This window comes from Polyodon spathula, chromosome 4 (assembly GCF_017654505.1).
Source record: "Polyodon spathula isolate WHYD16114869_AA chromosome 4, ASM1765450v1, whole genome shotgun sequence".
NCBI lineage: Eukaryota > Metazoa > Chordata > Actinopteri > Acipenseriformes > Polyodontidae > Polyodon > Polyodon spathula.
The window spans coordinates 91650855-91677869 of record NC_054537.1 but is presented as its reverse complement, the minus strand read 5'-3'; the positions used below and the strand labels follow the sequence as shown (position 1 = coordinate 91677869).

At 36.2% G+C, this 27015-nt stretch overlaps 1 protein-coding gene across 1 annotated transcript in view; it reads left to right on the top strand.

Annotated features, from left to right (window-relative positions):
• The window catches only part of jazf1b (JAZF zinc finger 1b), a 66225-nt gene that overhangs the window by 9033 nt on the left and 30177 nt on the right, over positions 1 to 27015 (top strand). Inside the window, exon 2 of the mRNA XM_041249035.1 lies at positions 16785 to 16857. Within this exon, the coding sequence (XP_041104969.1) occupies positions 16785 to 16857 (73 nt within the window). The remainder of the gene's footprint in view (positions 1 to 16784; positions 16858 to 27015) is intronic.

Genomic DNA, 27015 nt, shown 5'->3' with positions numbered 1-27015 from the left:
AAACACACAGTTTTTCACAAATCAAAAGGTTTTACACTACCTTTCTTTTCACTACGGCTGTACACACCCACGTGCACACTACATGCTTATCCACGCAGCATCCTTGAGCAGACTGCTCCCTTTTTTGGTTTCAGCCTGTGTGTACTCAAAATGGTTTAACTAGTAGATAATTTCCCTCAGGTATATAAAGACTTTCAAGCTGCAACTCACATAGTGATCCAACAAAGCAACCATGAAGACCAAGGAGCTTTAGAAACAAGTCAGGGATAAAGTGGTAGGGAGGCACAGAGCAGGAGAAGGGTACGATAAAATGTCAAAGGTGCCTATTATCCCTCTCAGCACAGTGAAGTCCGTTTAAGAAGCCCAACACTGCACATCACCCAGATAACACGTCCTCCCAAACTGAGCAGCTGGGTAAGCAGGAAACTGGTTTGGGGTGTCACTCTGAAGCCAACAATGACCTTGAGAGATCTGCAAAGTTCTGTGTCTGCGAGTCACTGTTCACGCATCAACAATAAGCTGGTCCCTACACAGAGCTGGCCTGTATGGACGGGTGGTAAGAAAGAAGCCATTACTCAAAAAAATCTTAAAGCACGTATGGAGTTTGCAAAGAAGCATGTAGTTGATACTGCAGACATGTGGAAAAAGGTTTTGTCGTCAGACAAGAATAAAAAAATATAACTTTTTGGTCTAAATTCCAAGTTATGTCTGTTGCAAGCCCAACACAGCACATCACCCAGTCAACACCATCCCAACTGTCAAGCATGGTGGTGGCAGCATCATGTTATGGGGATGCTTCTCTTCATCAGGGACTGGGGAGCTTGTCACGTTAGAGGGGAGAATGGATGGTGCAAAGTACAGGCAAATCCTTGAGGAAAACCTGTTTGAGTCAGCCAAGACTCTGAAACTGGGGAGAAAATTCACATTTCAGCAGGACAATGTGTGTCCACACACACACACACACACACACAGAGTTGTATCCAAAGGTTTGGGCACCCCTGGAAAAAATGTATGTTACAATGAATCTTTCAGTGAACAGAATTTGAACTGACCTTTACATGGTACAAAGTTAAACATGACGCCTTTCTGAAAATTTTAATACAGGATTACTATTTATTTGTATTTATTACTGATTCAAAATAATAAACAAAAGTGAACATGGCGCGTGCAAAAGTTTGGGCACCCTGTCACTTTGTGCTTGGTAACACTTCCTTTGGCAGATATAATTGCTTCCAAATGTTTCCTGTAGCCAGCTAAGAGTCTTTCTATTCTTGCCTATGGATTTTTTTCCCACTCGTCCTTCAGAACTCTACCAGCTCAGAAAGATTCTTAGGTCTCCTTGCATGCACAGCATGTTTGAAATCTCCCCACAGATTTTCAATAATATTCAAGTCTGGGGACTGTGACGGCCATTCCAAAACCTTTCTCCTTCTATCTTGTAAATATTTCGTGGTTGATTTTGAGGTATGCTTTGGATCATTGTCTTGCTGAAAGATCCAACATCTTTTCAGCTTCAGTTTCCTGACTGACTTTAGGACATTAACGTCTAGGATTTGTTGATATTTAGTTGAATCCATTCTTCCTTCCACCCGCACAATATTTCCTGTTCCACTGTGTGCCGCACAACCCCAAAGCATAATAGAGCCACCACCGTGCTTAGTGCTTAACAGTTGGCAAGGTGTTCTTTTCTTGAAATGCTTCACCCTTTTTTCTCCAAACAAACCTTGTTTGGTTGTGGCCAGACAGTTCAATTTTCGTTTCATCAGTCCAAAGCACATTGTTCCAAAAAGCTTCAGGCTTGTCAAGGTTTTCTTTTGCATACTCTAGACGCTGACTTTTGTGATGAGGTCATAGAAAAGGCTTCCTTCTGACAACTTTCCCATGCAGATCCTTCTTGTGTAAGGTACGCTGTACTGTGGACCTGTAGACAACTATTCTAGTGTCAGCTAAACTGTTCTGAAGGTCCTTTGCAGTGACCTGTGGGTTCTGTTGTGCTGATCTGACCAGTTTTTGGGCAAGTCTATGTGATATTATTCTTGGTCTTCCAGATCTTGCCTTGACTTTAACCATTCCATTTAACTTCCATTTCTTGATAATGTTTCTGACAGTTGAAATTGCTAGCTGGAAGCATTGAGAGAGTTTCTTTATAGCCTTCTCCTGTTTTGTGAAAGTCAATTATCTTCATTTTCAAGTCCTCAGACATCTGCTTGAGCCCATGGTTGTTGAAACCAGGCAGAACAACCATCACAGTCTGACAGATCAGAAGGTATGAAGTTACTTCAGAGTAATAGTTCAACACTAGAATTGACTTCACCTGACTAGTTGAAGCCCTAACGAGTGAATCAACCTTTCTGGGTCTTAGTAATCATCTTTTTAAGAAGTAATTAAGAAAGGTCCAAAATTTTGCACGTGCCATGTTCAATTTTGTTTATTATTTTGAATCTGTAATAAATGCAAATAAATTGTAATTCTCTAGAAAAATTTTCAGAAAGTTGTCATGTTTAATTTTGTACCATGTAGAGGTCAGGTCAACTTCTGTTCACTGAAAGATTCATTGTAACATACATTTTTTCCAGGGGTGCCCAGACTTTTGCATACAACTGTATATAGTGGTAGCGATGCTCCGGACATATAGAACGGTGGTAAAACGCAGTTTTATTTACATTATTTATAAGATCAAACTACAAATGAAAACCTCCTCTTGGAGCACTAACTAAACTGGACAGATGTTGCCTTAACTGTTTACAGGACAGCTAAGCTATTTGCCTATACCAGCACACAAACTAAATAGTACTTACTTTGTACATCAAGCACTCTGCATTTTCTCTCTCCTTCCAGCACTCCACACGCCTTCTTACTCACCATCAACCTGATATGCACAAAGTGACTTCCTTTTATACAGAATACTCAATTAACCCATACAATTGATCAATTTACCAATGACCTCATTACTAAGGCTCTAAGAAAATCACGGGCAGTGAATTTGTTGCGGAAAGTGCAACTTTTAACACAAACCATAACTTTTCATAGTTGCCGCAACTTTTAATGTGACTACAATGTTTCTATTATTTATATGTAATTTCGTTGGAAAATAATGCAGAAAAATAAAGTGAAACAGAAAAGGAAACGCCTCTCACATTGTCTTTTGCTAGTGGGGGATTAGTATGTGTGGTTAGCAACGGGAAAGAAGACTGGGCCGTGATGCAAGTACTGTAGTTACTGTTACATTTTGTGACTGAAGGTTTATTGACGTTTTGCAAAGTGGCTGTTCAATTGTGTGAGTGAGCTTTTACTGTTATGCAAGTACTGTATATAATGAAACAGCATAAAACGTTTTATTTCAAATTGTGATAAAGAGGGAGTCTTAAGAACTTATGTTCTGGTTATCTATTTGTATATATTTTTTTTTCTTGTTGTTGAACAAATTAACACAAATCAGTTTTGAAAGCCAGCATATATACGTGCAAACTTTATTTATGACTGCGCCAAAACCGCAGCTTTGTTACACAGTGGCCACAACTTCTCGATAAAAACAATCATGATTTTCTTCCAGCCGTACTCATTACACTCTGTTGAGGTTACATCCAGGTGCTCTAATTAAACTGACTTTCAGCTCCCTTTGGGACACTTGGTGGACACTCCATTAGAACTGCACTTTTTAGGGTTTTCCTTTTAACCCTTTAAGGACCGGGATCGTGTTAACACGATCATACTGAAGTGGGATTCTAGGAGCACAAGTGTGTAAATACGATAAAAAAAGCACTTTGTTTTGATGACTCGCAGGGCTTGAAACACACATCAATGGATAGGGGGAGGGACTGACGTTCACTTCCTGATAGTTTTTTTTTTTTCGTGTGACGTCATAGAGAGGGGCTTTTTGGGCCTCATTTACTAAAGGTTCTTAAAAGTTGCCGTAAGACACGTGTTAACACAATCCTGTAACATGCGTCTTAAAACTATAAATAAGTTGGTATTTACTAATGTGAATGCCGATTATTAAGACCGGTGCTATTTAAATCATTAGCATATTAAGACATGCCTTATCACAGAAGATAAGGTGCGTCTTAATGAGATGACAACATAGGGGCCACTAAAGGAATGTGCAAAGATTGAGATACACAGTTGTCAGTTCTTGACTTTTAGTAAAAATATATATATATATATATATATATATATATATATATATATATATATATATATATATATATATATATATATATTAAATATATAATTAACGTAAACTTTCCGCCTAGGATCTATTTATTTATAAATAAATTTGTTAAATGGATCTGTGGCAGTACACACATCATATATTATATATATATATATATATATATATTAATATATATATTCTATATATATATATTCGTATAGTAAAGTGACTATACAGTATAGTAGTCAGAAAAAAAAATTAATTTATTATTAAATTCCATCATTGATTAGATCAGTCTTCAGCCCTTAGGCTACATTAATGAAACACTGAATATAACGAAGTATGGAGTTGGCATTTAGACCAGGTGGCATATTTCAGAGATCAACGCATTTCTGTACATTGAAATGCTGTTCACGTGTTTTACAACCTGGATCTCGCAGACACCAATTGCATAATAACTAGGAGTAACTATACTGTACATAGCCTACTGTATAATGTATTGTAGCTAGACAAAGAATCATTTTGCACAGAAAAGGGCAAATCAGTTATGCTGTGAAGGTGCAGAATTACTAGTACAGAAGTAGAAGCAGGTATGCAGAAGGTATCCACCACAGTGCCAGCCGATACATGCAATGGTATAGCTGTGCCCAGATCATGTGGAGAAAAAAATGTTATGCTTAATATGTTGTTGCTGCTAATTTATTGGAGTAGTGGAGTCCTCTAGTGGGCAAATAAAATGATGCACAACAATCCCTTTAACAGTGTTATTATTCAAAGCATGCATGTGTGTGTGTTATCCAACAGTACTACCACAAAAATGTCTCCACATACAAAACCGGTTCCTCATCCAAACAGTTAATCTTCCAAGCCATAAATATAGTTGTGTACAGCACAGTCAAGTGTAGGACGTGCAGGACATGAATATAGAGATAATCTGTCCACCCCCACGCCCCCAGACTGACGATTCTTTAAGAGCAATGAAGGAGATGTTGAAATAACCAGTGACCTCGTCTTGCACTTGAGGAGTCTGTAACTCTGTTACACCGTTATCTACAACTGTATGAGTGTGTCTTCACATGTGCCCCTGAAATGAGCAATAGCTTTATAGAGATGACTGAGTGTCTATTCTAAGGAAGTACTGTTAATATCCTGATGCAACATCACAGTTTGTAATGAGTCCCGTCAACAGAAAAATAACAAAAAACAAAAGAAACGTAGTAACTGTTAAGAATGATTAAACTCCCTAAAGACCAGTTTATGTGACATGCTAATTTATTTTTGTTCTATATTTTAATTACATTTTTTTTGCAGGTATATGATCAAGCATTAATACATGATACGGTGAGCCTAACAGTACCAGATTTTTTGTTAGAATTACAATTGGCTTATGATTTTGAAAAAGAAAAATAAACAACAAAAAAACAGTTTCACCAGCGGAATAGTAGTGTGCACTTGATCCTTATTCAGCATTGACATTAAAACCCTCCTCCTTTCTAATAATTAATACTGAAAGGTCCAGAATAATATATGTAGGAAATCTCCAGCAGTTACAACATTAAAAGACATTGAAAAAGACTTCCAATCGAAATGGTTGTCATTGAATTGTAGTTCATTTTAGCATGTCACCCCAACCCTAACCTTAACCCCACCGCTGTTATATCGTTACAGTATTAAAATTGTAGTTAAAGCGATCGGTACATGCTCTGTATAGCTTTACAAATAAACAGTATTCAGATGTTGTTTAACTAGTTATTTAAAGAATGTGTAATGTGCCTAAATATTTTCTTCAGTGATGATCATTGCGTTCTTTTGCGTGCCAATGTTGGTGATATTTAAAAAAACAAACAAACAAAAAAGCATTACATTGTTAATTTTCAATGCAGTTGATTCACCATCAGAAATTACAGTAAAATACAAAATTATCTGGATTCGAAATTCAAGCTAGTTCCCTGGAAATTAGTTTTTTTTCTCGCTATAGAGGCAAACTAAGTTATAGTGAGTGGGCTTTAGTATGATTATTTCTTTTCTCCCCCTTCACTTGCTGGCTGTGAGCACCCAAGATGGTGAGCCACAGTACGCTGTCCTAGTCCAGCCTCCAACATGCCGACTGTATGAAGGCGCTGCTCTCTTGACACACGTGGCATATTGTTTTTTTTTTTTTTTCTGTGGTTTTCTTTATTGCTTTTGTTCCATCTTATTCAAGTGAAATCAATTCATATCCAGTGTCCAATCAACTGTCTCACTAATTAGGTGATTAAGTGCATATGCTTCAGTCATAGTCACTCAAGCGTGTCATGGTCAAGGATGAATGATCAAGTGATTAAAAAGAAGCCAGAAACATTTCTTCAGTGTCCATCATTTATTACCTTATTCATTTTGTGATAAGTTATAATAGTGATAAGTTTCTTTTGATGCTCGGTATATAATTTAAAACAAATAAGAAAAAACTGTCTTTTTAAATTAGAATTCAGCTCCAGTATGACTGTTGCTTGTAGTAAGTGCTTTTTGCCATAAGATGATGCTGCTGCTCTTTACTTAAATGTGTGCGCTGAGGTGGAGTCGCAGCACAGGGCTCCTAGAGCTTTGATTTATTTAATGACCTCTTGTCTCCCCATGATGCATTAGTTGATTTAAGACGCCTTTAACATAAAAAAAAAAAAACCAAAAAAAAAACCACAGTCTATAAGAACGAAATATGCTGTCAGCAAGTGGCACCATGGGGTGCAAGTAGCGATGTAAAAAAACCGATGTAATAAAGACACCTTGGGGGAGGAATAGTACGAGGGTTTTGGTTATATTTTATTGTATAACACCTTTGTTCTATAAAATTAGAAATCATTAATACAACCACTTTTTCAAGTGATATGTATGTTTATGTGATATAATATTACATTTTCTAGATTAGTCTGTACAAGACAGAAAACGTATTTGCCCCTTGAATACCAGTAGTTCACGTTGCAGGTAATTGTGGTAATCTGTATTCATAAGATGGATGTGTGATATTTCTTGTCTCATACAGTGTTATGCTTGCTACCCAAAGGAAGCATAATCTGAATTTATGGCAAGATGTATGGTAGTGTTTTTCTTTTTTTTTTTCAATAGCTGTTACTCCCCCCAACGCTATTTAAAATAACATTTCCACATAATCTTATGGTTTTATGTCTAGTATCTAAAACCCTTTTTGCTTATAGTCACTCAGTAAAGCACTGGCTGTAACATACATTCAAAGTGTTGTGAATCAAATGCAGTTCATTTGCTGATGTCAGCTTTTTTTTTTTTTTCCTGACGACATTAAACCCTGGTCTGACAGGTAAAGGAAAAGGAATTTCAGAAATGTATTGGTGCTAATGACAGCACAGTTGTTTCTGCATGGCAGCTGCAAACATGGAAACAATTTCCTTACTAATTTAGGCAGATTGGTATGTGCCCCTAAATCACAACGGAAATAATAACATTTACAAACATTTATTAGCACCCAAATCCAGCTGCACCTGGCTGGCCTAATTGCATTCACTCAAGCTTCCACTCAAATCACAAAGCCCAAGCCACCACCAGCAACACTTATTAATGTATAATAAGATTTTACTCGTAAAACAGAACTATATAGACGGTGCCATATCATAAAATCTTAGGTGTTGATGTTTTGGATTGTTTAGAATGGGGGGGTTTCATTGATTTAGGAGCTGTATATTCTTTGGGCAGTTAATCATTTGAAATCATAATGATTAACTGTGTTTGTGGTGACCTTTAACTCGTGGTCAGGTTTGTCGTCAAGCTTCTTTATCATGAACATAAAACAGTTTGGTCAGAAATACTGATATAATGAAATGTACACACCGTGGACTGTGCAACGTCATGACTACATGTTGCTAGATTGTGATTGCAGCAAAGATCTTTTGGAGAATTACAGGTTTGTAATGAACTCAACCCCCTCCCCCTTGCAGTGTCATCCTGTACCAAGAGCCACCTAGGCATTCTTCACCTACCAATTGAAGAAAAGTGTGCATGCCCCATGGCCTCTTAAAAAGATCTACTCATTCTTGTATGTGATTGCAGAGTTACAATGCTTAACGTTACTGGTAATATTTTGTTTATATACTGTATATTATTCTTTCTTATTTTTTACCTACAGTATTATCTATATATTATGTTAATTTGGGCCATTCTGCAGTATTTTTGCTTCACACGCATCTGTTATGAACAGTGTGTATTATTTTTAAAAAAGTGTACCGAAAATATGAGGTCTGCAAGACATCCTGCATGACGGACAGCTTTTTATTCAAATGCAGTTTTGCACATTGTTGGTCACAGGTGTGGGAGATATTTAAAAATACTATGAAGTGACCCAATAACAAAGTCATATTTTACAAATTGAAACAAACAGTTTCAGACACAAGATCATAATTTGTTTATGGATAGGTTTCTGTTACAGATAATAACAATAATAAATAATAATAATAATAATAATAATAATAATAATAATAATAATAATAATAATAATTAACTTTCAAAGTGCTGCAGTGATTTTATTTATTTATTTTCGCTGCAGTGATTTTATTTATTTATTTGTTTGTTTATTTTTGCTGCGGTGATTTTATTTATTTATTTATTTGTTTATTTTTGCTGCAGTGATTTTATTTATTTATTTTTGCTGCAGTGATTTTATTTATTTATTTTCGCTGCGGTGATTTTATTTATTTATTTTTGCTGAGGTGATTTTATTTATTTATTTTTGCTGCAGTGATTTTATTTATTCATTTATTTTTTTTCCTTTTCTTGAGATAGTGAAAATAACTGTCGTCTCTTTCGGGGATTAAAAGTAGAAAATAAAACCGAGGGAGGTTCTGCAGAATTTAAATTACATGCCAAATTAATCTAAATGTAATGTAATGCTTGTAATTCTTTTTGTACAGCAAGATACAAAAAGTTCTCATTTTCCTTTCCAAATGGCGCCAGAAAACTATTTGAGCTGCCATCTGATAAGCAATCTTTGTTTTGTATTTTAGAGTGCAATAAACCAAGCAAAGGAAGGCATCTGTTCAAGGCAGCGTTTTGGGGGAAAGAACTCTTTAATTTTGTGCGCACACCCTGCAGGCAGCAGTAACAGGCCATAAAATGGCTTCACTGCAGTGAAGTAGATTTAGGAAGCCGCCCTGTGTGCGTTTCCCCTTTCCTGTGGCCTTGTTTACGTTTCCAGAAATAGTGTTCTCAGGAACAGTCCTATAACACCGGCATTATGTACTGCATAGTGAATGAAGAACTGTATTTTAACAACTGTACAAATACACTAGATTGTTATAGTTAGTGACACTTAAGAACATAAGAAAGATTACAAACGAGAGGAGGCCATTCGGCCCATCTTGCTCGTTTGGTTGTTAGTAACTTATTGATCCCAAAATCTCATCAGGCAGCTTCTTGAAGGATCCCAGGGTGTCAGCTTCAACAACATTACTGGGGAGTTGATTCCAGACCCTCACAATTCTCTGTGTAAAAAAGTGCCTTGTTTTAGTGTTGTAATGCATACGTGTACAGTGCAAAATGAAAACTAAAATCAAAACTTGAAACAGATTCGATTGTATCTGTAGAAAAAACAATGAGACCTTGTGCAGGTAAATTGGCATTACACAAGGAAGGAGTGATAATGAGGTGTTTTGAGATTTGCTGTTTGGCTCCGATGTACAGAGGACATTGTGCGAGAGGATCACAGCTCTTTCTTTCTGTGGAAAGGCTTTTGGGTGGCACAGTAGAAGGTTTGATACACGTTTCACCTTCTAGTGCATTCATACTCCTTTCAAAAAGCTTTGTATATGTATCCGACTATTTGGATACTTCATAAAAATGTCACCATTTAGGTGACACATTAAGCACCTACCCATTTTGCTGTGGGCTGTTGAGGTAAATTTGGACCAGGTGCTCCTTCCCTCTCAGAACCCCTTGATGTGTTCTGATAATGAGTTAGAAAGCGGAAGCTGTCAGCTTTCAGCTGGCATGAAGAATGCAATTAGAGCTGTTTTAAAACCACCGAGGGACCCTCGCCAATAAAACCAGTGTTAGGATAGCAGGACTCAAATTCTGAACAAACTGTAGGGGGAAGGGTATTAAAAACTCCAAATTCTGAAGTACCCGGTAAACGTCTGTTGTGTTGATGTGAAGAAAAAAAAAAACAGCAAACCGTTTAATTTAAATTTCCATTAACATATTTAAAACAGAAATGTTTTTCAAGCCATCTAAATCAGACCTATTACGAAAAAGTTGGCATTGGCTGTGTTCAAGTAACAGACACATACATGGCACAGTGCAGCCTGAATGTTCTTTTAAAATGTATTTCAATGATGTTGAAAAGATAGTTAATGGCGCAAGGCAATGTTATATTCAAGGAGTAGTAAACGCGTACATTATTGATCCGTATTGGTGACACGGCCCGATTTGCTTTCAATGCTTAAAAGAATGGCAGTAAATTTGGGTAAAAATAACAATGTTCTGATAAACTAATTATCACTATCGGTTTTGCTGTACATTTTTACTGTTTTGGATACAGATTTGTTTTTAACAAAATACTCATTCACTGAGGTTAAAGCCATACAGTAAATGACAATGGATTCAGGTTATTACAGCGAAGTTTAGGACAAGTCAGTAAACAGTAATTGAACCCTATGCCTGATTTAAGCCTGTAGAATGCTTAAAATATAAAATTAACTTAATACAACACTGTTTATTTGAAATAATAGTAGACAGTATTCTCAAAATAGACATTTGTTATCATTCACTTTTCTTCACTTCAGTGTCAAAAACTAAACCTAGAAATATTTCTAAGTTTATTATCATTGCTGAGATTTGCAGCTGTCTACAAAGCTAATTGCATGTCAAATGCAGCAAGTTAACTTGCACTTAAAATACCAGTGTGTTGATATTCCACCAAAAAGTATTTATCTTGTGTAACTCGCCTTTCCAGTTTTCCATAAACAGCAGCGACGGCTCTTCAGGTGCTGGTTATGAGAAGGCTTGAATAATAAGATCAGTTTTGATTTTAAAACAGGCACCAAACTGGATTCCCTAATATCCGCTGGCAGCGAGTTTCAGTGCCTCAGCGGTCAGTGGCTAAAATATCTGGGTGCAGCGCTGGGTGCAACACTTAGTCGCTGCAGTAGGGTCAGTAGAATGTTTGTTTGAGAAAGAGTACTGCACGAAAAACAGAAAAAGAAACAAAATACAACAGGAAGAAATAAGTCAAAGTTTAAAAGCAATACACATTGGGAATTAGCTGGCATTCTCAACTGTTTTATTGGTAATGGGACCCGAAGAAAATGCCTGCTAATATACTGTCTGTATCTGAAGTTTTTGAATTCATCAGATCTTCCAAGGGCTGTTCATCTTGCTTGCCTTGCCAGGTCTGTGAGTGAAGATGTGCCTTTTTAGATGTGACATGGTTACCTGGATACTGTAGTTCACACTGAATGACAAAAATAAATGTGTTCATAACAGGATAATTATTGGGTTATATCACAACCATTTTTCACGCGTTTGCACTAATTAACATATTGTATTGATGCCAAACTGTATAATCTTTAAGTGCTTGGAAAATATACGTTTTTGTTTTGGTCTGTTCATTTTATTCTACTGTATGACATGTTTTTTAGAAGTTATTTTGCCATGCAGAACAGTGTAACTTGCAGGTTAAATGCTTTCTTGTGTCTGAATCCTCTTAGTGGAAAGGCAACTGTGGAGGGGGGGGGGGGGGGAGTAAATTTCTTGGAGAGAATCAAGGCTGGCCCTAATGGTTGCAAACATAAAGGAAGCCTGCTGTCTGCTCAAACAAAGCAGCGTTGAAAATTAACAGCAGTAAGACGGGCAGATACTACATATATAAATAAAGGGTGTCACTAGGGTTGTAGCACCAGGGACCAAAAAAGTTTTTTTCATGTTTCCATTTTGACAAAAGATTTGCACACTTATAAAGCAGCTTACGTTACACCAATGGTCTGGATGTGCCCTGTGCAACCAAATTCATCTACTGTACATATAACTAGAGTGCTGTTTTGAAATGCATGCAAACTACCAACTATGGGAAAGTCTAGACTTCTACTTTACAGATGTTTGGCTATTGCCTCTGTGAATTCTCTTAAGGTAGATAATAAACCACAATAAAGGAAAAACATCAGGTAAAAGTCTTGCAGTGAAGGACAGATAATTCCTTTGTGTAGCAGTTTTAATGATAGTTTCAATTAGGCTTAGTCAGATGTAGAGCAGCAAACAAAAAATGGGTGCATTAATTAAAGTAATATAAATCTGTACAGAAAGCTAAAAGCATCCTTTACAACTTCAAAGACCTTGTGTCCTTCTTTTGAACCCACTCGTCTTGGAACCAGTGCAATGGATTTAAAAAAAATAAAAGTCAGCATTATTGTTCTTAGCAGATTGGTAACCTACACCAGGCTACACTGTCTGTTGTTAAATTATCAAACGTTCTGATATATGCCTGGATCGGTTAACCCCCCCCCCCCCAAAAAACCAACCTTGTTCTTGAGTGCCTTTTACTGTTCAACATTTAATGGGGCAGATTTAATTACTTTACAATATAAAAGACCATGGAACAGGAAATGATTATTTGTTGGGATCAGTACGATCAGGGTGGTCAGTGCAAACTCCTCGTCAAACAGTACAATAAGGAAGGCAGTTTGTACCAGTTACAGAAGTGTTACAGCATGTTTTAATGAGCGCAGTCTTCAAATATTGGCTGTAGACAGCTTTCTTTTTTTTTTTAAAATAATATATATATATATATGATAACGAACAGGGAGGGAGCACTTGAAAGAAGTGTCAGTCAATGAATCATTTACATCAGTGTTATATGTCTCCATGGATTGTGTTGTTTGTAGGATCACAAGCAGAAAAAAAATATATATATAGCCCCTTCCTTCTCCTGCTCTTTCGAGCTACTGTTCCGTTTTATAAAAATAACATATCCTAAATGTTTATGGCATTTTATTCCATAAATCACCTTCTACAATTCAGGATTAAGGACCACCTCTGTTAAGGGCCACCTGTCTGCAATGCGACTGACTTTTACCAGGGCCAGGCATTTAAGCCTTAATATAAAACAGCCCAAATACAAAGACCACATGTCTGCATGGGCTGCTTTATCCAAGTCTTTAGGGTGGCCTTTATAGATACAGGTTTAACTGTGTAATCTTAACACATGCTGCCTTTACAGGGTGCCAAATCACATTGATCAGTAAATAGTTACATGGGCAGCTAGTACATGCAATACTCTGTGCTTGACTGGCTGCATTTTATTATTAATTTTAAACATGAGGGATCAATTGCAGTGTATCACATTAGTCCACTTGATACACCAAACAGAGGGATTAATTGAGTTTCATCCACTTGCCTGGACTATTGTTAGTACCAGGATTGCTAATCCCAATTGCAGTTTACCAAAAGTTAATTAGGTCATTAGGATCACCAGTTAAATTAGATCAAGTGTAATACTGATTGCAGCTTGCTAAACCAGACCCTCGCGGTCACAAAATATATCCAAATGAAGTAATTAAGTTAGTCCTCTGAAGTAAGAGACAAGCCAGCCATTGTTCTATGACAAAAACCCTAGAACCTCTATCAGTTAACCCTATAGCAATAAAGTGTGATGAGTCTGTAGATAAAGAACAGAACAAATGGTGAATATTCGCTACAATTTATCTCTTTATTCCCCATGCAATTTTACAGCATACAGTATTTGTAGAACAGTGAATTCCACTTATCTTTAATATGACCCATTTTTTAATATGATAAAAGTCAATACAGAGAAGAAAAAAAAAAAAAACGGTCATGTCAATGAAATATATTTGCTTTATATACCGGTCAATGGGTAGGGTCCCTTGATCAGATCAGCTAAAGTAATTAACTAGATCTTCTCATTAGTATGCTGGAATTGGGACTAATTTGGCTAATTTGGGGATTTTCTATTTCCGAAGTTAGTCTGCTTGAAGTGCACGAAACCGCTGGTGCACTGCAGCTGAGCTGGTCAGTTTACCGATGTGCGATAGTAAAGGGTCATTGCATGTTCTATTATGTCCTTTGTTTTCTGCTAAGGAAAGTAAATGAAGTTGGTTTTACCCACATGATCATGGTGTATCTTGCATAGGACTGTTTTTTTACTTCCCTTTGGTAGGAAACTATTGTTAATCTGCAAATAAACATCTTTCTCAAAATAAAATTTGTATGACTATTTAATTTATTTGTTTATTGATTGATTTTTTTTAAAGCAGGTCTTTTACTGTTTGGTTGTAAATTAGTGCTAGAAGCAGTCTGAATTCTTTCCTAATTATACGGTGTTCAAGTTTTCATTTACAACCTAAAATAGGCCACAAAGTGAAACTGCAAATTCAGAAATGTAGTGTAGTGTGTTTTTAATATATTCTAATATGGTCTGAGTTAAAATGTGCTAAAACAATGTAGTTACTAACAGAATACACATAAAGTTAAGCATCTTAACTTTGATACAACGAAGACTCATTAAATGTAAGATGGCAGCACAAACTGCTTCTTTTGTGCTAGATTTAATGATTTAAATAATACCCTAAGAATACTGCATCTGTAAGCCATTACACAGGCAGACTTTAATTATGTGCACATAACAAACCACTGATGATGTGAAGAACCGTTCCTATTGACACCATCTCAGTCCCCCATTGTTCAGCTAAAATAATGCATTGTAATATTTTCTTTTCAAGGATCTGTTTTTAACTAGAAGTGATACTTGATCATTATAAAGAGCGAGTGATTTTGCGTGTATATTACAAAGCTTAGTTACAGCTTCAGTAGCATGTAATATTCCTGCTATGTCACATTCTAGCAATGCTAAATATTAAACCTTACAAGTGTACAATTTGATAAACTTGTATTTTTTAGTGTGAAAAAAGACACAAAAGTGTTTCATTAAGTGTTTCACTGCTTTTTATAATTAGATGTAGTAATGTTTTTTCCTAACAGGTTTAACAAAATAAACTACACATTTTTATGTCCTTACTTTTCACAGTTGCTTTTGGTTTGTTTGAGGTAGGCATGTTTAGTACGTGGGCTGCACTCATGCATTTTAATATATCTTTGAATAGCAGTCAGATTAGTTTGGCAAACCTGGGACATTTTTCAATAGATTCTCAAACTCAATAGTGACCAAACAAATCGTGCAACACAAGGACTGTGCTTTGACCAACATGCCCTATTACTCTGTTTTCATGTAGTTCTTATTTTCGTCCACAAGGTGGCAATGCTGCAACACTCAGAAATAGCCAATGTGTTGCCGGTTAACTACAAGCCCAAGCTTTTATGGTTAGCTTTGCTTTGTTCAGACAAATGTCAGTGGGCAGTTTTTATTTTATTTTTGTAAAGTAGAGCCTGGTTCACCTCAGGGTTTGGAAATTGCCTGTTGTAGTGTTACAAAGCAGTAACAGTCTGGAAAAGTATGGGAACCGAAACGTACCACATGTATTGCATGGTTTAATCCATATGTGTAACATTGGAAGTGAAAATGGATTTGAATGTGATTGAAGTCAAAATTAAGATACTAAATGCTATATAACCATAATTTTTTTTTTTTTACGGGACTCGGTGGCAACACTACATTTGATTACTTGCTCAGGTGAATAGTAGGGTAACTAAGCTGATCGTGGGGTGTTGGAAAGTATTAATACAAGACTTATGATGTTTAAGGATGCAGTGGAAAAGTCTGCCAGGTGAGGTAGAGCATAAACATTGGGATAGTACAGTACAATATTGAATTATTTATTAGGCGTCAACTGTCCACCCCCCCCCCCCCCCCCACCCCCCCAACACCCCTCAAAATGTACACGGAAAAAATTTAGACACTTGCCCTTTTATGAAATCTGTGAATTAACTCTGTTTTGAATGAGATCTATACAGTATTATATGCATGTAGAAAATAAAACAAGTTCTGTTTTTTGGTGACTAATAATTACCGTCAGGTCATTAATTGGAAAGCAATATCTGACAAGGTCGGACTTGAAATGTCATGTTTGAGTGAAACTGCACTAATCTAAGTTCATGCTGTAAGATATGCAATACTGTTAATTATAAGAAGTACTTATATTGGTGTGAAATGTGAACCCCTCGATTTCCATCTCATCCCCTTCCTCTGCAATGCATGCAGCACACAATTAGAGACTTTCTAGCATTTTAAATTGGGTGGGTTTGACCTGTATTTATTAAACTGTTTTTTTTTTTCTCTTGTTTGATACATAAATTAGTATTATTTTGCTGAAGATAAAAGGTAAATGCATACTGGTCTTCCCTATTTAGTGTATGTTGATTATTGTCACAATAAACACTGCATCCTGTCATCCCCTCTGTAGATGCATATTCCAGGTGTCCCTCAAACATATATTCCTGTAACAATGTTTGTCCACAAGTTACAGGGTTATAAAGAGGAACCTGTCTATCGCTTTTTATTTTTATGTATATTTCAGTTTTTTTCACCTCACACCAATAGCTATAATTTAGCATTTACTGCATTACGGGTTGTACAGTGTTACTAATATGCTTGTCGTCTTTCAAAGTGCTTGTCAGCTACCACTGTATCGGCTGCTTTTAATTCTGTCTTTCTTCCCTCTTTTAGATACAGATCCGAGAGTTTTAGAAAAACAGGAACTGCAGCAGCCCACATACGTTGCCCTCAGTTACATCAACAGGTGAGCTAACACTTTTTTTTTTTATTTGTTTGTTTTTGTTTTCCTTAATCATTAACACAATTAGGGACTTTTTTTAAAAGTTATTAAAAACAAAAGAATAAGTGCGTACCTGCAATTATAATCCTTCATCCAGGGTGTTTTAATACCTGGAACCAGACTGACCACCCTGGATAAGGGGCTACTGGGTTCTTGTTGGAGTTTTTAAGCGAGGCCATCATTTATAATATTTAAATGAAAACACAGCTGTGTTATAGTAGCACAGAGTGAATTGTAAACATAGGTACTAATGCACATGCTCCTTTGTAATTTTAAGTAGCGCAGTTACTGCGCTGAATGCCAGTGCACAGAGAATTGATGCCCAATGCAGAGTGGTGATGCGGCAGCATCGCATTCTCTGCCCATTTTCTGTTTTTTTAATATCCTCTGATGCGGCAGTGACAGTGAATGAAGATCTGCTTGCCGTATTTGTTGAAGGGTTATGGAGCACACTCTGTGGCAGGACAGTAGCTCAGTAGCCATGTTAAATTAGTTGAACACAAGGCAAAATGGACTGATCAAAGTAACATGTCCTTTGAGAAAATGTCTCATCTTGTTTTTGTTTTTGTTTGTTTGTCTTCACTAACCAAATCATGTGTTTATATTCATCATGCCTTTTACACCCTGCCATCTGATCTTGTGTGGAGATGCGACAAGACAAACCTCAATTCCAAATGCATACAGTATGTGGCCCGATTTTATGGAAATGAGAGGAAAGAAAAAACATGTGATCATGAAGGATTTTACTCAAGTGCTTGTTTGCAAAGTTTAGGTGTTGGCCATGCGTTAAAACAATGTCATCTGAAATCTGAATTGTACGGTCTTTGCTTCCTGCTGGGTGTTCTTGATATATTGCCACTTGCAATTAAGGTGAATGCTTTACAGATTTTGAAACAGGATCCCAATTTACAAAAAAACGGATACATGGAAAAAAAAGGTAGTGTGCGAGCATGCAGTAAATTATACCTGTTTGTGCACAAACCAATAAAAGGGACACAGGCAAGCACATGAAACCAAGACAGTACCTGTACTTTAACAGATCCACAGGGTATGCAACACTTTGCAGCTCAAGCTTAGGGTAACAGACTGAAGGAGGAAAATATGATACGTTCACAGTATGAGAAGGCTGAATATGGCAGCATTAATATGACTTGCATATCTTGGATTTGTAACATTAACTGTACAAGGAATAGCTTCTAGATTTATTTTTAATGCAATAATCTAAATATTTAGTGCGTTCATTGAATCATTTGAATGCTGAAATCAGGTACCACCACAGCAGACGAGAACTGTGCATTAGTTATTTATGGCCAAAGTCATGCTGACTTATGTGCCTACCCTTTTAATAATGCCCTGGTTTGTCAGGCTTGCCCAGGATTAGAATTCTTGCAGCATATGTTCTGCATATAAAATCTAAACCCAGCAACCCCAGTGCAGTGTGTACGTGCTGGGCACTGTGTTTCATATGTAAACCAGTCCTTTCCTTAAGCTTTAGACTGGGAAGGAAAACTGTCCTTCTCTCTTCCAGACTGCACAACTGCTTATGGTACACTATCATGTAGTATGTAACTTCCCCTGAATTAAATACAAATGTATTTCAGTTATTCTTAAATTATTAAAAAGGACTGAACCTTGCTTTAGTCAGTCTCCTCTGTCAGTGCCATGCATTTCTTACTTGGTAACATAGTTGCATACAATCAGCACAATAACAGTTTGTTGTTCATGGCACGTTTGCTGTTTGTACATTGTGTGAAGCACAGCCTTTCCAGCTGCTAGCAGTACAAATGGCACAGCAGAAGGTTTTTTGTGACTGGAGATGTACTGCAGAAAGAGGGCTGTTGTGGATACCATTTGCGATAGACGATACAATACATATATAGAGTGAAGTATTTTGCTTAAAGAGCCAGCTACCCAACTTTTGAGTGTGGCTCGTACACTTTTACAAAGTGAGTGTGTTTCAATACAAACAGTGGAGATACTTCTTGGTAAAGTTTATAAAAAGGGGTGGTTGGGAAACCTGGAACATTCTAATTGCATTGATTTCATCGGCCTCCATTTTGTATCATACTGTTCTGCATACATTCATATGGTTGGATTTTAGGCATTTGAGTAAATGGCATTTTTTAACATACTGACAGTCGATCCAAAATACTGACTGCCAAATATAATGCCTCCTCTTTCTATAACCCTTGTTTAAAGGTACTTGATGTATGGTACACCATATTTTTTATGTGATTTTAGTTCTGTAGCTCACAATTCTATTTTAATATCTGTGCCTTGTACTGATTTTCGAACAGTTTGATCTGGACCCCAGACTGAGTATTCATAAGAAGAAAACATGTGATTCTGTTCAGTTTAAGCTATTTGACATCGTTGTGTGAAGACTATTAACCCATTGGTTATCGTTATTATATGTTTGATCTGTTCTAAAACTATACATCTTAAATCATTTATTTCGTGTCTTTTGTTTATACCCATGGCTTGGTTGTATGTTACAAGCACACTTGTTGTTAGAAGTTACTACAGTAGAAACCGCAAGAGCATTGGTGGGCTGATGTTCTTGGGTCCTGTTATGGGGATGGTATTTCCATAAGGAAATGATAACTAGATTAGTGCCTTGATACACTGCATAGATTTGAAATGCACTCTATTATGAAATGTTTAGCTGTTATATACTCTATGAAGACACCAATTTGATTCTTGTAAGGTGGTAATGTATGTGTAAGGCTGGATATAAATAGCCCAGTACTGCTGACAAGTTTTACTCATAAGCTTTAGCACATTCTAAATTAAAAGCTGGTTGTCCTAGTTGAAGTGAATTAATAATTTTTATGTATTAGTATTATTTACCGTGAGCCATTAACTGTTAAAATTATTTTGAAAGAATTGCCTTAGGTCTTGTTATGGGGACAGTCTCTTCCCTAGTTGTGTAACTGTAATGATTTCATAATGTTAAACGGTGTTTTTCTTGATATACAGACATGGCATGTACTATTATTACATGTGCAGCTCTGCACGTTAATTGAGCTCCTGTGAAGTGAGCCTGCAATTGAGGAACTGTTCTAATTTTATATGTTTGAGACGTTAATAAAGAGTGCATATGTTTCATTTGTTGTAATACATTTTATGTGATCACAGATAATGAAATAGGTCTGTGAAATTTTTCAGAATTGGGAAATGGATGCTGTGGCATTTTTGTTTTTCTTAGTTTACCTTGAAACATTTATTTTGAAAGATGAAAGTGCGTAATATACTAGAGGTAGGGCTGTGTTTGAAAGTCTGGTGAATCAGAAATGTGAATAATTACGTTTCTGAAACAAGTAAGCAAACTTGCTTTCATAGCAGTTTCACCTGTTCCAGGTTTTACTACGAGCTTGATTAGCCACATTGAATAGGTAACAAGCTCAGGAGTGTCTTATTAAACTGATAGTAAAACTAGGAATAGAACAGCCATGCAATGTGAGCCTTATTTCCATCCCTGTATGCTATATATATACTGCATGTATTTAGGTCTATATTATTTTGACTGTCGCTATCTGACACATAGTCCAAGAAACACAGACGATAAACTCTATGAAATGAATTACAGGCTAATTCTGATTGTCAGTTGTCCACAACCAGTTATCTTTTTCGATCTAACATAATAACTTTGTATATAGTCATTTGTTTCCCAAATGAACTGCAGTGAAATCTGAAAAAAAAATCTGGTGACCAATAATCTGACAGGCAATTGTTATTCAAAGAGCCTCTTGTCATCCACTTGTAATAAAGAAAAAAAAATAAGATGATGCTAAATGTAGGTGACCGTCATAACAGGTTTTATTTCTACAGTATATTGAGTTTTTGCCATTTTCTGTCTTGAAATAAAACATTCAAGTTACCATTGCGCAAGTAAAGCTTTTCTTATTCTGGAAATATCTTCTGTGCCATAAAAATATAAGAAGGTGAGTCTGGCATTAAAAAGTAGCTTCAAAGTCCTGCACTGGGTGGGCCTGCCATCTCTCCTTAATGAGCACATGAAATGGCGGTATTGTATTCTGCAGTTGATGGTCATTAAAAAGCATTTAGTTCACATGCAAACATTTTACAGTTCTCAGCCCTTTTAAAAAAAAAAAAAAAAATGAATGGTCTTTTTTACGTATGTCTACCGTCTTTTACATCTTACTGAAGTGTTATGTTTAAAAAAATGTGTTTTTAAATACTGAAAAACTCATTAAGAGATTAAAGAACATTCATATTAATTTGTTCGTTTTTATTGTTGGGGATGTAGCTTAGACTTTTCCTTTTAAGCCTAAAGTTAAAAACAAAAATAAAAATCATGAACCGCATTAAAATTCTTAAACCATGTTTACCACTTCACAAAAATGATGCAAAGTCAGACAAACCTACTAATTTTTGAAGTATTTTAAACAAAAAAGTGTTAATTAAAGAATACAAGATAAAAAAAGAAATACTGTCTTTTTGGTTTTGATTAAAAAATGTACAAATTATGTTTCATGTAGTTTGCAGCGATGTGTAAACATGGTTTACACTTTTATATAGTCTTGCGCTGTTTGTGCTCAGTCGACAAAGACAATCAAACATGTATATTTAAGTCATGACTTTGGAAAGCAACACAAATCTACAGAATACAATTATTTTATATTTTACAGATGAAAAATAAAACAATTGCCTACATTATTTTTTTCTTTTTTAAATCAATTTAAAATGTTTCTATACAAAGTTGAAGATGCTTACACATTGTACTAAAAAGCTAAATTAAATTTTACAGCCGCCCGGTGCTGTGTGGCTGTTGGAAACCAGAAGTAGCTACAGAACTTGGAACTGCACGGCTTCCACAAGCTTCGCAGTAGGGAAGCTGCCTGTTCTTGTTTGTTTTCACCATGGCGTTATTGCAGTATGATTTTGTTTGTTTTCACCATGGCGTTATTGCAGTATGATTTTGTTTGTTTTCACCATGGCGTTATTGCAGTGTGATTTTGTTTGTTTTCACCATGGCGTTATTGCAGTATGATTTTGTTTGTTTTCACCATGGCGTTATTGCAGAAGTGGCGTTATTCGCAGTAGGGAAGCTGCCTGTTCTTGTTTGTTTTCAATGGCGTTATTGCAGTATGATTTTGTTTGTTTTCACCATGGCGTATGATTTTGTTTGTTTTCACCATGGCGTTATTGCAGTGTGATTTTGTTTGTTTTCACCATGGCGTTATTGCAGTATGATTTTGTTTGTTTTCACCATGGCGTTATTGCAGTATGATTTTGTTTGTTTTCACCATGGCGTTATTGCAGTATGATTTTGTTTGTTTTCACCATGGCGTTATTGCAGTATGATTTTGTTTGTTTTCACCATAGTGTTATTGCAGTATGATTTTGTTTGTTTTCACCATGGCGTTATTGCAGTATGATTTTGTTTGTTTTCACCATGGCGTTATTGCAGTATGATTTTGTTTGTTTTCACCATGGCGTTATTGCAGTATGATTTTGTTTGTTTTCACCATGGCGTTATTGCAGTATGATTTTGTTTGTTTTCACCATGGCGTTATTGCAGTATGATTTTGTTTGTTTTCACCATGGCGTTATTGCAGTATGATTTGGGGTTCTGGCTTAGCTGTAAATTAAGAAACTGCTTTACCAGCTTCTAGTAAAAGCACAATAGTAGTAATAATAATAATAATAATAATACAAAAAAAGCACTAGTTGAAGTGTTGTTGACTTGTAAAAGGGATTAAGCTTTTTAACAGTTACTATTTCTGACTGATGTATATTATTTTGGATAAAAATGTGTGCCTGAAATGCAGCAGTATTACTGCCCGTACACTTTAACACTGCAGTAATTTTACAGAAACATTAACACAGGGCACCTCATACAATATTTCCAACGTCCTTAGAAACAAAAATTGACATTTTATGTATGTTTTTGAGTGGATTTATCAGAAATTATAAGCCTTCGATTTCTTACTGCCCTCTTCCTTCACCCCAAAACGCTCAATTAAAATAAGAAACAATAAGAAACTACACTACAGTACAAGACACTAGCCAGATGAGATATAGAGAATGCTTACTGGGATATAGTGGAGGCATGTCTATATATTTGTCTGTCACATAGCTATGTATCTACTAGTACTGTATATATGGTGAACCACTGGTGTCTTTGGTTAACTTTTTTAAATTGTAGCTATTTCTGTATATGTTGTATATTGTTATTTAATGAAAATCATATTCATATTCACCTTTTTCTACCTGTATAGGAAACAAATATTAAATACATAACTTGGTTCACTTTCATTCTGCAAATAAGAGAAAAACCCTTCCTTGACACAGTGTGATGACACATTGAATTTAAGGAAATAAATGTAAAGTGAAAATAGAAAGATTTGTTAAAAACAAGGTAATAAAGACTGAGCAGCTTCAAAATAGGTTGAACATTCCCTATAACTATTAACAAATGGAAGGGGGAGCATTCCTGTCTTTTCGTTATTGTTTGGAATTTTGAAATTCATCTGCAGTTAATGGTTTGATCCTAATTCGTTAAAAAAGGTTACACCCTATTCTGAACCAGCAGCTACAGTAAGCTTTAGTGCTGGTCTCCACAGGTTATAAAAAGTATATTGATGGCTGCTTTACAGTCTGTGGTAATGAGGCTATGAGAGAATCACCACCCATCCCTTGCTAGGAGAAGCCTAAGGGCCTGTTTACGGAAAAGTAAAACAACAATGAATGTGATTTCATCATCCCTGAATTTGCTCTTACAAGGAAAGGTTGTGGTTGTATTGCATTTTGTTAATCTGTTAACACCATTTGCAGCTCCAATCAGCTGTGTTTGATTCCCCTAGTGGTCTTTGGGTAGTCGCCATCGGCCATGTTCCATTTTGCGCTACGTGTCTTTTCTTAGCTATTTAACTCTGGCAGTCCTTCACTAAACTGCACCAAACTTCGTATGGAGACACTTACATTCCCAGATCACCTGCACCATTAAGGCCCTCAAAAAACTTCTTATTTGTATTTTCTTTGTCAAAGGACAAGTGAAACATTTAATACATGCAAGTAATTAATTCTCTGACACTTTAAAAAATGTAGAAATATGTTTATTTTAGAAGACTGTGAGGTCCAATGGTTAAAGAAATGGGCTTGTAACCAGGAGGTTCCCGGTCGAAATCCCAGCTCAGCCATTGACTCATTGTGTGACCCTGCACAAGTCACTTAAGCTCCTTGTGCTCCGTCTTTGGGGTGAGACGTTGTTGTAAGTGACTCTGTAGCTGATGCATAGTTTACACACCCTAGTCATGTATCTTGTAAAGCGCTTTGTGATGGTGGTCTACTATGAAAGGCAATATATAATATAAAGATTATTATTATTATTATTATTATTATTATTATTATTATATTATTATTATTATTATTATTATTTAGTATATGCATATAAACCAGCCCGTCATGTCCAGTAGTGTCTGTATTTTGTGGGATTATATTCAGTAAGTGTATTTTTACATAAAAACATTCATTCAGAAAGTAAGTCTTTGATAAACCAAATATTATAAAAAATGACATATATATATATATATATATAATAAATATATATATATATATATATATTTTTTTTTTTTTTTTTTTTTTAGTACTTTAAAGACAATAAGCAGTCCTAAAATGCTTGGCTGTGGGGTGACATCTATGACAAAAACGCTTGGCTGTAAAGGGGTTAACTGCAACTTTTTTTAACATGGCACAAATCTGCAGGTATTTTGTTTAAGGGCTGTCCTATGATGGGGCCTGTTTTGTATTTTGGCTAGCTGGGTGACCTCCCATAGGCATAAAGAAGTCAACAGATGCTATTTAACTGGACCGCTTTGATAACATCCAGTCCTGCCTCATTCTGTTACTGGCAACATGCTCTGCTCAGCTAAAGCTTTGTTTCTTTTTTCTGGTTCCCTTTTTCTAAGTGCCCTCCATGCTGAACAGCTTTCCATTTCGTGGCTTGTCTCTTTAATGTGGCACACCCACCCCAACAGAGCAGTCGCCTTGCACACCAGCTGCTAGTAGCACAGTTTTACTGTGGCACATATTTACTTTACTTGAACAGTATTAAACAAATCAATGAAAGTTTGTATTTCAAACTTGGTGGATGCATAGTGAGTAAATATTGTAGTCTGGTGTTTTGTTTTTTTAATAAGCACATGCTTAAAAACGTACTGTCTTACGAACACAAAAACACAAGTCCCTTACCATTTTGCTGTAGAGTGTTTAATTTTCAAGACTTTATGTTGACTTCCTGTACAGCAGGTGTTGGTGTCACATAGATACAATGAGCGTGAAGCTCAGCTGGGCCTCTATTACCTGTTGCACAGGAAGTGAATGTATAGTGTAGTGGCAGGAAGAACAGGCTTGTCGTGGGTTCAGCTGGGACTGTTTTAATCATTAGCACAGAAAAGTCAACACAGCATGTAGCTCCTCTACTTTATTTTGGGCACAAGAAATACGACGTCTGTTTTGGCGCATGCACACTTGTATGTAGGTGGGGTGATGTTCCCCACTAAGACGTCTTTAATTTTATGATCACATGAACAGCTGCGATGAATGAAGATAAAGTTATATACATAGAAAAAAAACACACACACACTACAATTATATTTTAAACAGAGTTACATTTTCGAAATGCTGCAGCTTTGTTGAACCAAAAGCAATAATTTATTTTGAATATTCAGTACATTTTGTATAAAACATTTTCAAAAGCTCAAATGTATGTGAATGTTTGTTTTATAAAATATTGTACTAAAGTAGAAAAAAAAAGTGTGTGTCATGATTGGTGGTGCTCATAATGTGAGTAATATCTACTTTTAAATTGGAAAAGTGGTTTGGGGGAAATTATTATGAAGTATGTGTTGTAAACACGAAGAGACTAGTTATTGGCAAATATAAAACTGTTTGTTTCTTATTAGGATTTTATGTTTGTGGTTTTTTTCTGAAATCAAGAGGGTTAAATAATCATTTTCAGAGCCTAGTAAATACTGGAAATGCTGTTCAAAGGAAAAAATAGAAAACAGGTCCACGTTTTAGTTTGTGTGTTATCACATTTTTTTTACATTTTTAACATTCAGTCTCAAAACCTGTTTATAAAGGCAATTTTTTCAAAATCCTGTTGCTGGCTTGTCAAATCACAGCACGCACAGCACACATATAGGTGGCTTGCGTCCAGCAGGCACTGCATGCAGCCAGCTACATCATTACCTTGTTGCCTTCCCATGATTAATTGGGCAGTAGCATTAAATAACATCATTAAATATTCACTGAGTTATACATTACATGAACATAGTAAAAGTAAAATAAGATTAAATATATGTTGCTTACCTTTCCTCTTCATCAACGTCCATCACAAGCACTAAAGAAGGTAGTATTTTCAAATGATGATGCTCGATGATGTCATCATTACACCGTAGTGTCAGACGTTTTCCCCTTACACAGTGCACATGCTCATTCTCTTCTCCTGAGAGAAGTACACCCTGCAGTGTCATACCAGAGTAAACGCTCCGTTCCGGAACACAATGCCTCAGAATACTTTCCAAACAATTCCAGAACGCAAGTGTAAATGCAGCAGTTGTTTAGAATTACTGTAAGACTGTGTGTCAGAATTTACAGTTTTACATCTACAGGATCTAGTTTTGCTTCTCGAAATGTGATGCAAATGTGAAGGACATTATTTAGCACACATTGGTGAGATTATCAGAAAAAAACACAAACCGAACACACACGCTTTCAGTTCATGTGCAGTCTCTTACAAAACATGAAGAAAAATAATAATCTGCAGCCCTTGCTGCCAGTGTAACAGTACAGGGGGTTATTAGCGTGGCTTGTCCATTAGAAATGCACCACTAATAGCCACTTCTTGTTCATCTCCTACTGACTTAAGCTGCATTAAGTAATTGTCTGGTGGTGGGAGTTTTGCTGCAGCTAGCTTTATCATTTTGTCAGCTGCAGGTCGCTGCAGGTGCTGAGATTCCTGGGTTTACATATGGTGGGTAAGAGAGCATTATGGGGAGCCAGCCTCAAAGGTAGGTTTGTGTATTCCATACAAATGACACCCATGCTGTGATGCCATAATTGACAAGAAATCCCTTTACTAAGTTGGTCTGT